Here is a 14,206-nt window from a genome sequence, read left to right as displayed (position 1 = left end):
ATTTCGATTTAGTTTATTCTTATTCGGATTTAAGAAGCGCATATGCTGCATAATTTGATTGACTTAAGATATAGATAAACGATTAGTAAAAATTATTTCGTTTATATAGACGATCTAGTAGTAGTGACTAGTATAAAAACAAGTCGCTTCCCGCTGTCTGAGTGTCCCTATGTATGCTTAGATCTTTAAAAGCACACAACGGATTTTGATGCTGGTTCTGATTTTTTAAATAAATAGAGTGATCGAAGAGGTAGGTTAGGTGTATAGTTTATTATGTTTTTGCCAGAGTGAAGCCGAAATGGTCCGCTAGTATTTAATACAAATTTGAATACATTTTTCGATTATTTAAGGTGCTTGTAGAATAAAGATACAAGAGTTTCAAAGTTTTATACCAAGATGCCTCGAAAATATCTTATGTTTATTATCAACTATATTAGAAAGGAAAATATTATTTCTCACGTTACAGTTCTATGCTCAAAGGGATGCAACAGCAGTTGTAGAAATTCGTAATTCAAGTTCAAGATTTTCATTACATTCATGGGATAACTCCGAAGGCTTAGTGGAACAGGGTTTTACAGACCTTAACACTAGGTAATTGTCATTTTTATCAACAATTGATCTCGATATTTCTCAATATTTTATGAACATGATAGACTATAACATTAATCGCTATAACGCTTCAAGATTGTTTAAAGTGTAAATATTAATGTTCCTTCCTTACATATTACAAAAAGAAGTTTGTCTGTATAAACGCGATAAACTCAAAAACTATTGGACGAGTTGTATGGTTTTCAACAAAAGATAGTGTGATTCCTTAATTTATTATGGTTTTACTTGAGCAACTTACTTACCGTAACGTTCCGCTAGTTTAAAAGAAATGTTTTGCGCTCTATACTCAAGAAATTTAGATATAATATACAATAAAATCCTTTAATTTCAGTACATTATGCAACCGCATAAAAGGCTCCTATGAGGGTCTGATGTTGCCCCCAAATATTCCAAAGCATCGGATTATCCCTATCTTCAGGAGGCAGGCCTGCAGAGTCTACCCCTTCGCTTTTAAAGAGGAAACTAATGAGAAATATGGATTTAATTATTACAGGTAAAAAATAAGAAAAGATTCCAAGCGATCTTTAAGGCTATATTTTATTTAGTTTCATGGTCAAATTTTATTAATAGAACTTCAAATCTTCAATGTGTTTTTTATTAGCCTCTTGCTGTGTATCATCGCTGGCCAAAGGCCTTCGCTTCCTTTTTTCACAAGTCTCTTTCGAGGGCAGCCTGTTGCCACCCCCGAAGGTAGCCATCAAAATCGTCGTCACCATCTTTTTCGCGGTCTCCGTCTGTGTGTACGTCCTTCTGGCACCCATAGAAGGGTAGCCTGTCGGGCCCTCTCCGGAGGCAAACATGTCCAGCCCAATCCCACTTTAGCTCTTGGCCGAGTTGGCGCAACTTTATAATTCGAGTTTCTTCTTCAGCTTTAAAATATGCATTAAATCGCAAAAATCTACTATGGATAAATTTAAAGAAGAGTTAATTCAAAATTATTATATTTGAGAAACTAAAATTGAATTCTTCTGATTCCAGATTTGCAATGGAGCAGTCGGCAATGAGTAACACATCAGCGTATGCGTGTAAATGTACAGTTAATTGTTTACCGAATGGTTTTGTGGACGTCAGCAAGTGTTATTATGGTAAGTGATTACCTATTATTATTTCAATTATTTATAAGCAAAGAAAACTAGTCCAGAGCTTTGACATGGACTGCCAATGAGGTGCCTCTCTCCAATCCATACTTACTTACTCTCATGCCATCCTACATGTACATTAAAATACATACATGAAATACATGTGTGACGCCACAGATAATGTTATCTTATAGCACCTCACAAATTTAGCCGAATCGACAAGAAGATTTATTATTATACCTCAAAACTAAGAAATTCCCTTTGTCCAATCGTAACTGTCTGTTTTGCTTTACTCGTGTTTGTATGTACCACTAATAAACAGTCATAATTTAAGATTATACATAAATAAATGATATTTTTTCAGGATTCCCTATAGCTTTGTCAAAGCCGCATTTTTTGGACACAGACCCGCACCAGCAAAGTTTCTACGAAGGCATGCATCCCGACCCCAAGTTACATTCGTCTATATTAGAGCTTGAACCGGTAATAAATAAATTTACAGTGCCTACCAAGTATTACTGACAGGATAGACAGAGCCAGGAGTTGCAAAGCTAGACTGTGTAGTGGAGTGATTGGCTGAATTGAAATTGAGTTGATTGGCTGCTAAAATTCATCTATGAGAAGAATTCTTATTTGTTTTCTATTAAGTTATTGGTTCTTCATCAAGTTCAAATTTTTCGTAATGTTGATCTTTTACACTATCAGTAAAAATTATCTCACGCTCAGGCGCATCTCTTGAATAGACAAAAACAAACCATTTTGGCGGAAATGTATAAGTTTGGACGTTAAACTATCAAAAGTTGTTTATAAAAACGTTGTAACACCGCAAAGGGTTATCGAAACGATATTGATAACGATATATTTTATATCATCTTCACTTTGTGTCAAATAAAATTTCATATTTTAATATATATTTTTTCTTATAGACCATAGGAGTACCAGTGTCTTTATCATCAAAGATACAAGTCAATGTAGCTGTGAGAACTTCTGTCGGGAACCCCATCACAAGACCTTTCAAGGACAAAATGGTTCCATTATTGTGGCTTTCACTGGTAATACATAATTACATTCATAGAAAACCCTTCTTCTTCGTTTCAATCGCAGATAACTTATATACATTTATAATAAACATTAAAATAATAATAATTTGATTTATTATCAATAGAAATTTTAAAAGTGATTTTTTTATTCTTGTTGAAAATGTTTATACCTATTATAATTTTTTACAGTATTGCAATGAACCACCACCAGAAGTAGTCAACCTTCTCAAATTGCGTTTTCTCGTTGCACCTCCGCTGTTTATCGCAATAGAAGTTCTACTGTCTATAGTTGGACTAATTCTTAGCGTCCAAGGTTGCTACAGAATTCTGAAGCCGAAGTATGAATTGATAGAAACCAATCCAGAAAAGGATAACCCAGAGAGAAAGAAGAGCACAGCACTAGTAAATATGGTAGACAACTCTGCATTTAAAGATAATGACGATTTAGCAAAAGAAGCGGTGTTACTACTATCAGTGGTTGATGATGATTCAGAATTAGTTTTTAGAAGAAATACGTGAACATTTGTGATGACTGAATTAAATGCCGGTGCCATTATTAAGATAAGTAAATGTAGTGGATTAAAAGGCGTGTGAATAACGGTTGCATAATATTTTGAACAAATTTGTTGATGAATCTGATCCTTTAAGAAAAAATATATGACGTAGTAGGTCTTTTTTCAATTATAGAGATATTACTGGTGCTCAAGCACTTGTTCATATTATGTAAATCTATTTAATGAGAATTAAATTTTTAAATTTTGGTTTTGTATATTCTTATTTTACGTTTTCAAATTCTTTAGAAATAAATAGAATTAACGTAAGAAATAATTATGCAAAATAGTACGTTTTCGTGTCTGTTTAATTTTGTAATTATAAAGGTATATACGAGTACAATGCTAATATGATTATCACACGTAAGTGTCATAAATTGAAGAATTATGTAATGATAATTCCTTATTTTGAGGTCGTTATCATGAATATTTCTTATCAAATTGACAAATATATATATAAGTAACTATTTATCTAGTACATTGATTTGATTATGTAATTCTACATACATTTGTCTTTAACTATTTTTATTTAATGTTTAGCTAAATCGTGACTATAGAAAAGAACCGTAGTAAAATATTTTTAAAACCGTTAAAATCTCATCACACAAGCGCGGAGAAACATTGTACATTATAATAATTTATTTACATTAAGTAGTTTAATTTTAAAAGGTTGACAAGTGTTGTAATTTGTTAATTTAATTTTAATACCTATAAGGTCTTGTAAATAAAAAGAAAAAAGAAATAAGATACATTAAATTATGTGATAAAGTTGTTTTTTTTTTATATAATGTTGTTTTTATGAATGAAAATATATGGTAAAATGGTCGTGACATTAAATGTAATATTATAAGAATCAACTGGATGACAAAATAAAAAAGGTTAGTATATATAATAAATAGTAAATAATATATATTATAACGTAATAACTATTTTTGATGGAAATGCCTCATTTATATACGCAGTAATAATTGTGAAATTTATTGGATTTTAGTGTATTTATTTCTTTACAGATTTATGAAAGTAATAACTTTATTTCTTGTTTTATTAATGAACGTCAGTGTTGTCCATTTTAATTTGTAAATAAAAGGGCTGGAAATATTGAAATAAATGAATTAATTTTGACAATTTAATTTATTGTTTTATTAAATACTTAAATTATGTACACAATATATATAAATAACATAAAGATATAAATAAAAAAAATAATTATTAAAACTAAGGATAAGTATTTACATGCAATTTAAATCACAGATCTTTGAGTGGTCGTGGATTGAAACTTAAAAAATGGTAATAAAATATATTCTAGTGCTTAAGAGCTCAGACGAGGATTTTTTTGATTTTTTCAATTTGACGTCCGTCTACAGATAACGCAGAAATTGTGTCAAAACATGTAGAAAACAACGGAGCACACGTACACGCTCTACAACGTCCTGCGTAATCACAGCGAACACGACTTTGCAATGTAGCATTTATATCGGTAAATACGTACTTGCCTTGAGTTTTGAGTGTAAAATTAAGTGAGCAATTTATTTTCCTGATAATATCAAGAAAATAAATTGCTCTATAATAAATAAAAATATTCGATTGCGCAAGTGTTTTGTTTATTTTGTTACAGGCGTCCAATTCCAAAATCTCAGAGTGAATTTCCAGCAAGAAATTGTATCTAATGTCAGATTTGAATCAGTTAAATTAATTAAATACGTAAATTTTTAGATTACTACATATGCCTATATGTTTACATAAAGGCAGACTAGATAATAATATTTATAAAATGGTAATTATTCATCTTTTACGGCTACCTTTTAAGTAAATACTCAAAGGGAATTACATTAAATTTTGAAATAAATACTAATTTCAATTTTTTTTAACAGCATTATCGGCACAAAATAAATTAGTGTAATTTGATAAGTAATATAGTTAAGTTCACAATTTACAAATTATCCAATCTCGATAAGGAGGTACATAGACAAATTGTCTTTAAAAATTGGTATATTTACAAATTTAACTCAATTAGATCTGAGTCGGGTGTGTTCTCGTATTAATAAGTTTAACACGTCTATTACTATAACATTACTGTAGCATTCATCAAATAGCATCTACTCATAGAGTCAACGAAGGATGCCTTTACACTCAGTGAGGTATGTCATAAATAAAAAATCTGGGTCACACAAAGAAACAGAACAATACTTAAAATAAAACCTTAAAAAAATACGTTGGTAACTTTCCTCACGAAAACTATTGCTAAATCTGGCCATGTTGTTTCGGTTCATGCCATGAACACCTCAATATGAAAAAGATAATTTTCAAAAAGGTTTCTTGGACCAACCTTCTCTGAAATTGGGTTCTTCAGGGTAAAATCCGTTTGTTATTCAAACTAATCTATGTGGCGTATATGTGTGCGTAGATCCAGGAGACGTAATGTGATATGTTTGTATACACGTCGGGTACTCCTCGCCTAGCGCAGCCTGATCCAAAGGAGGTCAATCCTCGGAGTTCCCAACGACCTCCAGATCGACACTGGAGAGGCCCGCCGCTGTCGCCCTGGAAGTTTTAAAATTTATTTTTACTCTAAAAGATTTGGCTACACAATTGAAGTAAAAATTGTGCATAGATTCTGAACAGAAACCCTGAAATCTTTATTCACCCACTACAATCTCTGATCATTCCAATAAAATATGTTTTTCTCTATAAATATTTTTCCTCTCCCTTTATAATGTACCTCGGAGGTCGTACGGTGTCTAGAAGGTGGCTAATTTTGCTCACTCATCAACCTCCACTTAACCTTTACAAATCAAGAGACATCTTTAGAAAAGTTATTGGTGGCAACTATCCATGTTTCTATTCTGTACTATATTTTATGCCAGATCGGCGATACAGATTAACTTTCGCTTTCGATCGCGATGCGATCTGTTTCATCACTTCCGTACTTTTTCGCTTGAGATCATTCAATACGGCCTAGGAGCAAATAAAGTTCAATTGGATGTTTATCGTTGTCTTCGAGACGACTAATTACAGTAAGTAGTTAATTAGACTAGACATTTCTAACAAACATAGTAATTACAGGATTTTGATATTATTGATTGGAATGTTATGTAAGATTCCAATGCATAGTCATTCTTTTAAATTTCGCACTGTTATGTTCTATTACATAAAAAGATCATACGCTTTGGTCGGAGTGTAACTCATATTAATCTGAAAACCATAATTTTCTGAAAACGAATTATTTTTACTTTACATGCATTATTCTCATTTTACTTTTTCAATTTAAAAAATAGCTATAAATATGTAAACTTACCACGCATGCACCAGTACTGCCATCAGTGCTTCCGGCACATAAATGGCCATCATTTAATGGCAATGTCAACGAATACCTATCTATACACAATTTTAATGGCAAAATTGGCACCTCAGCTTCTAACAACACATCAGTCAAAGTCCCATTAGTCTGTTCTCTTCCCCACCCAGTTGCATAACACTCATCTTTAAAGTCCAATCTGTTACTATCATCAATAAAAGGATCTATTTCTTCACCAAACATCAGCTTCTTATCACTTCTATCGTTAATGCTAGTTTTACGATTGTTATTCACTAGTCTATTTCTAATCAGCTTTATGACACTATCTAGTGTTGCACTAGCATACGTTATATCAGCATTTCTTCTTTCATTTTCTCCGCCTGGCTCTTCAACATTCTTTCTATCGCTTTGTCTATTCGAGTCGTTATCTACTCTTACGTTATATCTTAAATTCTTATGTTTCTTAGTTGTAAATCCACCAAACATGTTTTTAGTTAAATTATTGAGTTTTTCTAAATATTTGACAGCTGTATCTGGTTTTGGTTTCGGTGGCTTTTGTTTTTTTCTCACTGGTTCTTGTGTTGATTGAGGTCTTAAGTAGAACGAAGTACTCTTCTCTGTGTCGAAGTTTAGGATATGTGGCTCAAAAGGTGGCAGGCAAATTGTTCTTATGCGGCTGCCTGGACTGACATCTGCTGGCTTTGTCATCTTCATCAAGGCTGAAAGGATAATTTTAATTATGTTAATAAGTATCAATGAAGTTCTATTGATTGAATTTTTTATATCCTTTTGTCAATAAATTAATACTAGTTATAAATAACATAATTATCTATTTTAAATTGTGAGATATTTCGAGATTAATCTCTACCTTTGTAGTTACAAATTATTTATTATTATTGATACTGGCGTTATAACCGGGAATCGTGACTATTACACTTTTAAGTACAATAAATAGTTTTATTATAATAAAATCAGGTGTTCAAGCCTGTAATGTTCTGACCAAACAAGACGTAAGTTTATGAAAATATGCTTCCTGTAGCAAAAGATCTCCGGGTTAAAAAGGTCAATATTTAAAGCTTATTACCCACTAAACTTATGCCTAAAGTATTCTTAGTAAGTAGACCACTAATAAAACAGAATATGGTGTACAGTCAACCACTCGTCAAGCTACTCTGAAAGGATCTATGTGCGGTGAAAATAGAGGCGAATTTTTAACGAGTTTGAGTAGGTTCATGTGTTGACTGTACATATTTTACTGTTATTAAAATTAAAAAATCATGGTAGATTTCAGTGCTAATACTATTTATTATACTGATCATTTGCCTTGGGGATTCACATCCATCTATTTCTGTTGCTAAACGGTAGTGCTTGGCTTGCTTTATCCCGTTGGAGAATATGGGAGATGTGTAATTACAGGATATTGTAGTATGAGAATGGAAAGCCTTTGTTGACAGAGGTCAATACATTTCTTTCAACTATTTCTTTTCAGCAGTGTTAGCTTAGAAATATAGTTTTTGTATTTAAAACTTAACAACGTTGAACTATAACATGTATCGCGACACCATAAGGTCATCTTCTCCCTTTATATAGGTATAAATCAAACGCCGAACCAATATGGCTACAGCTAAATACCAATAACTCTTGAGAACAAACCTATATCATGTTGGTAGTTGTGGAACCGGTGATGGAGTACAATCCTCTCGATTGGGACATAGGATCCCTTCTGTTCAGCTCGGTCCCACTCGCCAAGCACCGCTGTCCATAACGCCGGCAGCGGAAGGTTGAACAGCTCACTGGAATTAATGAATATAAAGTCGGTATGTCAATAATTTAAGAAGAGATGGAAGACATGGAACACACTCAAAGGCAATTAGTAAGCTAGTATCATGGGTCCGATGGACACAAACATAGAAACTAAGTAGACAAACTACAATGAGAAACCAGAATCGCAGACGAAGGTCTGTGGTCACAAGTACAAATATATGCCCAGGACCTCCAGATAGCGGAAGGGCGTGGTGACCACTGCGCCACGGAAGTTGTCGTTATAAAGCTTGGAATCGGAGACCATGTTTTAAGAAAAACAAGAATACATTCTTTTTTTCTTTTCTTTTTATAACATCGTTTAATACGGCGGACGGATGGACGGCGAAAGTGGAATTAAAACGAAAGGATTTTTCTACTAATCAAACTTAAATGCAGATATAATAGATAACAAATTTGGTGATATTAATTGAGTTATTCATATTAAAATGTTACTTATGAATACAGTGCGCGGTCGTCAGCAGCCACAGCGGGTGCACCAGCACCCCGCCGCACCAGTGTCCGATCAGGCCGTAGTTTGGATGGAGCAGTTGCAAGGATACCTGGAATATTATCATTAATTTGTGACAACCCTACTTACATTCACTTGTATAAATATTGTTATATCTACTTGTTTGTGTTGTGTTTAATTTTTGGCAATAACAAATTGATATATTGAAAACAGACATTGAAAATTATACAGATATTAAAGATTATAATTGATACCTGCCACGGCCACGCGCCTCGCTTCGACTCTTTGCCTTTGATAATGCGCAGCTGGCTAGTTGATCGTTCCCGAGGCTGACGCGTATGACGTCGCAGAGGCACACCACATTCTGCAAATAATGATGGTAAAGACATAAAAATCTACACATACCCATGATGAAACTCTCTGTACGAAATGAATCAAAATGTGAACACGAATTTGATACCTAACTAAATAGGATTTTAATTCTAACACTGAAAACATTGCTCAAATTTAAGTTAAACCATACGTTTTACAAAATATAAGCACGAAAAACAACTAGGTACATAATGTGAAAAATATATCTGAGCACTCAATGTTTTGTTGCAACCAAAACTTCTCTTTTGATATTTATGTATCAATACTGCTTTATCATTGCCATGTAAATCACGTATTTCTCTATAATTACGTTGACAAAAATAATCGCATGCTATTCGATCATCAATATTATAATCAAACTTGTTATCATTGTCTTCGCTTCCAAACTGTCAGCTTCATACATCGGAACGGAGTGGAATCATGATAAGCAGTAATTATATGGCTATGCGGACATATTCCAATGTAAATGATCCGGGTGATTTTGTGTTGCATGCAATAATTGAATCAATTACATTAATTTATCGCCAGGATGTGGAGTTGTGGAGCCTCGGAATTCCGCCTGTGACGATTAAATTTGCCTGTTTAAAACTTTATTAACACGTGCGTGGATAAACGACATACTTAGCAGTTATATAGTTTTGTGCTCTTTTTGTACCTCATATATCTGGCTATCGATTATATCTAAATCTGTTCAATTTACTTAAATGCGTATAAGATTTACATCAAATTGAAGTTTATATATTATTAGAAAGAAAAAAAAAAAAACATTGTAAGAAACAATAATGGTAAGCCGATCTGGCATGATAGGGACCAACACTGTTCAAATGAGTTTCTTTCGGCATTTCTTCTCAGCAGTGGTCGTTCCGAAATGCCAGTAGTTTCTAGCTTGTGAGAAATAACTATAAATTTAAAGATTGACGAGAAAAAGTGCCTGTGAAGGTCTAATTTCTGAATAAATGATTTGAATTTGAATTTTGAATTTTGAATTTGAATTGAAGTGAACATGGACGCGAATATAGGAGGAATGAAGACTTATAAAGGACATCAAAAAATTGTGCACAAAATAGGAAAGTGAAGAAGAAATCTAAGTACTAATTTTTACTGCATACTCATTAGTATTTATCTTATCAACTCATAATATACTAATTTTGAAATTCATTGTTTTAAAAAAAATAATCGTTATAAAATATTTATATGTCATCATGGTAGAATCGAGGATAATAAAACGGGTTCCTGCGAAATTTCTATCGATGTAGACGTGAACAAACTCATCACAGTTGCCTTTTAATTGTTTTGGCCTCTTGCATTAAAATATATATAGTATAGATAGATAACTTTACTACTAATGTCCTAATTATGAAGTTTATCAAGAATCGCGTTGTTATACGAGTAATCATCTTCATATTATCGCGTTTCAGAAAACGAAGTTGGTCTAGGTCTATATAATGTAATGTCATCTAGATCTAGGGCCAGATTTTAAAACATTCGACACGACCTAGATTGAAAATACCAGGATGAAAAGATGGGTTTAAGAAAAGTATTAATAAAAGTATTAGTTAATTTTAAGTTAATTTTCCATATTATTTAGTTGATGGCGAATCGATTATATCGAAAAACCTCGTGCTAATCCCACAGCACGTCTGTGGCAAAAGTCCAGTAGTCCAATAGGACTTGGGCATTATAATATTTAATTATAAAAAAAAACCAACTCCATACAAGCAGCACCATAAATACTACTACTATACTAGGAATACATTTTCATGATAAGATTATTTTCCTTCTCTTCCTTTTTCTTTAAACTCGCACCACGATCGCGTAGAAGGTATTTTTGGTCGTAAATCTGCAACAACATTGAAAATTGGCGCTTTTTGCCTCCATTGGCAATGTTTGTGTACCCTAGTTATACCAGTAGCGCCATCTGCGGTGACCTTTGCATAATATAAAAAAGAAAAAAAAAGAGTGGAACATTCTAGTATCGGATTTCAAGATCCTGTTTGAGTTGTATTGAACCATCAAAGTCAGTATATATATCAATTCTATGTCCTCCACATTGTATACCGTTCTATTGATCAATTAAAAAGCTATGTTAATGGTCGGAACATACTTCGCGAAAGTCCGAGTCGAGTATTCAAATTATGTGTACTTTGGTTCGGTTTCGAAACTCCCACTCAAAAAAGTACCTCTGTTTTACTTCAATAAGTGGACACATTAAATAGTCTTTTCGCACTTTCGTTAATTTTAGTGTAACAGTGAGTTAGTAATGTTTGAAGTTAGACAAATTGTGTTATGTCATCTTGATTCTACTATCCTATTCTACGTGTATTCTATATAACACCATGTTTTGTTGTTATTTTACCTCGCAAAATATAAATAAATTATTGTATGGTTACCGGAAGAAACTGACTGATGTCGGTAAAATAAAAGGATGTGCAAATTGTAAATATTATTTATGATATATTTAACATTTCTATGTTTCAATCTGGACGATATACGTTACGGGAAACGGGATTGGATACGTTGCGGAAAACGGTACGGGACATAATGCGAAAAATGAGACAATACACATAGAAGAAAATGGAGGGGAAATCGTAGCGGGGAAATGGGAAATTGGACGAGAGATAATATGAATCTAATAAACTTTACCACTTTTTCAGAAAATGCGATAAAATGACTAAGATTTCACTTTGTTTAGAAGGGAAATTAACATAAGACTATGTTCAAGGTTTCACAATAAACGCCAAATTAGCCTTAAACATGAAAAATCTAAATTAAATTTTACTAGCAATTATAATTAAGTCTGTCCACGGCTTAGCAATTATATTGAATTGTTACAGCTCAATCAGTAACTGTCTAAGTCCAAACTACCGATGGTCACATCGTTAATATGTAACGTGGTAATGGTCATCGTACAAATCTGAATAATTTATCACATGTGCGACATATTGCATAACACCTTCCTGCTCTGTCGTAGTAAAATCGCACGCATTGCCTTACGTTCTGTTGCGAATGTTGCGATGCGAATATGTTTCGATCGAGTCACTATTTTTCAGGTGCATTAGAAGCGTTATGTATGTCAAATTAAAGTGAAAAAGAGAGTTGTAAACGTATATATTATTTAGGCTAAGGTTATCATGTACGAATAATAACGTAACGACAACGAATGAGTTAAATTGTATAATATCTATCATAAATAAACACCATGACATCTCAAATAAACAAATCGTTTCCTACTTTTTATGATGTAACAGTTACATCACACAAGTCTCATTGCTTACAACTTATAATCTAAATCCACACTAATATTATAAATGCGAAAGTAACTCTGTCTTTCTGTCTGTCTGTCTGTCTGTTACCTTTTCACGCCTAAACCACCCAACCGATTTTGCTGAAATTTGGTATGTAGATAGTTTGCATTCATGAGAAGGACATAGGCATATTATTTTTTGGAAATTCAACCCCTAAAAGGGTTAAAAGGGGTGGCAAAGTTTGTATGAGAAAAATATTTTTATTGCACATTTTTGCATGAAAATTTGAATTAATGCTTTTTAGTACAAATGATGAAACACGTATTTCAGGGTTTTTCGAAATTCACCCCCATTAAAGGGGGTGGCTAAGTTTGTATGGGAAATTTAATTCTATTTAAATATTTTGCGTGACACTAAAATAATGCTCTGCAATACAAATTATGAGATACATATCTAAGCGTTTTTATGAAAATCAACACCTATGGGGGTTAACGGGGGTGGCTTAATTTGCGTAGGAAAAATATTTAACAGTAATTTTTACCATAATATTAAGTCCATAACATCTAGGTCTCATCACTAACTACTCTTACACGAACGTGCAGACACGTGAGGGCAGACGTCGTTGTCGCACGTTTGGAAAATATTAAAATTTCGACATGTGGACTGTCGAATCCTCAGCAATTGTGGGACAAGTACAGAAATGATATGTCAGACGATATATTATATAGATTGCAAGAAAATAATCCTAATGTCACATACATTGATTCTATTTATGACGAAGCCCTAACAAAGATTGAAGACCAAGTGATAACTATTACTGGTAAAGATTTATCAGATTTTGGGATGAGTAGACCACGTAGGACAGGGCAAGTTTGTAGTGATGTGTTACGCGAACTAAATTATGACCATGCTTTTTTACAACAGCAAATAACGGAGTCCGTTCCACGTTTGAACCCAGAACAAAGAAATGTCTTTAATAGTGTGGTGCAAAAAATCGAAAACGGCGTAGGTGGTTTGTTTTTTCTTGATGCTCCTGGAGGCACTGGCAAAACATTTCTTTTAAATCTCCTTCTTGCTCAAATCCGAAAAGATAAGGGAGTTGCTGTTGCAGTAGCGTCCTCTGGCATTGCCGCCACACTGCTCAGTGGTGGCCGGACAGCACATTCAGTACTCAAGCTTCCTTTAAACTTAGCTCATGAAGAAATGCCAGTTTGCAATATAAGTAAAAATAGTGAGCGCGGAAGAATGTTGCAGCAATGTAAGTTGTTGGTTTGGGATGAATGTACTATGTCTCACAAGAGAGCAGTCGAAGCATTAAACCGAACAATGCAAGACATAAAAAGCAACAGAAGTATTATGGGAGGGATGGTTGTTCTTTTGGCTGGTGATTTCAGACAGATTCTACCCGTGATAACTAGAGGTACACCGGCAGATGAAATAAACGCATGTTTGAAGGCCTCTACGCTATGGGCGCATGTGCAAAAATTTAGTCTGACTACAAATATGAGAGTACAACTGCACAACGATTCACAATCGGGGCTGTATGCGGCCACTCTCCTGAAAATTGGTGAAGATCGTATGGCCACAGACATTAACGGTATGATCACACTAAATCACGAATTCTGTATATATTGTTGGCAGCACTGACGATCTAAAAAACAACGTATATCCTGATCTGCGGACTAATATGGGAGACCAAGAATGGTTGTGTGAAAGGGCAATTTTAGCACCAACGAACGAAAT

General features: G+C 33.5%; 2 protein-coding genes across 2 annotated transcripts in view; one reads left to right on the top strand and one right to left on the bottom strand.

Moving 5' to 3' along the window:
• LOC128672440 (scavenger receptor class B member 1-like) overlaps positions 1 to 4,409 on the top strand; it is a 23,136-nt gene extending 18,727 nt beyond the window's left edge. The window contains exons 7-12 of the mRNA XM_053749586.2: positions 467 to 591; positions 941 to 1,102; positions 1,588 to 1,694; positions 2,053 to 2,171; positions 2,615 to 2,740; positions 2,918 to 4,409. Coding sequence (XP_053605561.1) covers positions 467 to 591; positions 941 to 1,102; positions 1,588 to 1,694; positions 2,053 to 2,171; positions 2,615 to 2,740; positions 2,918 to 3,247 — 969 coding nt within the window. The 3' untranslated portion in view covers positions 3,248 to 4,409. The remainder of the gene's footprint in view (positions 1 to 466; positions 592 to 940; positions 1,103 to 1,587; positions 1,695 to 2,052; positions 2,172 to 2,614; positions 2,741 to 2,917) is intronic.
• LOC128672441 (transmembrane protease serine 12-like) overlaps positions 4,396 to 14,206 on the bottom strand; it is a 27,223-nt gene continuing 17,412 nt past the window's right edge. The window contains exons 2-6 of the mRNA XM_053749588.1: positions 9,101 to 9,210; positions 8,831 to 8,937; positions 8,228 to 8,367; positions 6,575 to 7,293; positions 4,396 to 5,820 (exon numbers count right to left, since the gene is read on the bottom strand). Coding sequence (XP_053605563.1) covers positions 5,659 to 5,820; positions 6,575 to 7,293; positions 8,228 to 8,367; positions 8,831 to 8,937; positions 9,101 to 9,210 — 1,238 coding nt within the window. The 3' untranslated portion in view covers positions 4,396 to 5,658. The remainder of the gene's footprint in view (positions 5,821 to 6,574; positions 7,294 to 8,227; positions 8,368 to 8,830; positions 8,938 to 9,100; positions 9,211 to 14,206) is intronic.

The sequence above is a fragment of the Plodia interpunctella genome, chromosome 9 (genome assembly GCF_027563975.2).
Source record: "Plodia interpunctella isolate USDA-ARS_2022_Savannah chromosome 9, ilPloInte3.2, whole genome shotgun sequence".
NCBI lineage: Eukaryota > Metazoa > Arthropoda > Insecta > Lepidoptera > Pyralidae > Plodia > Plodia interpunctella.
The sequence above is the reverse complement of the archived record's forward strand: the minus strand, read 5'-3'. Positions and strand labels throughout refer to the sequence as shown.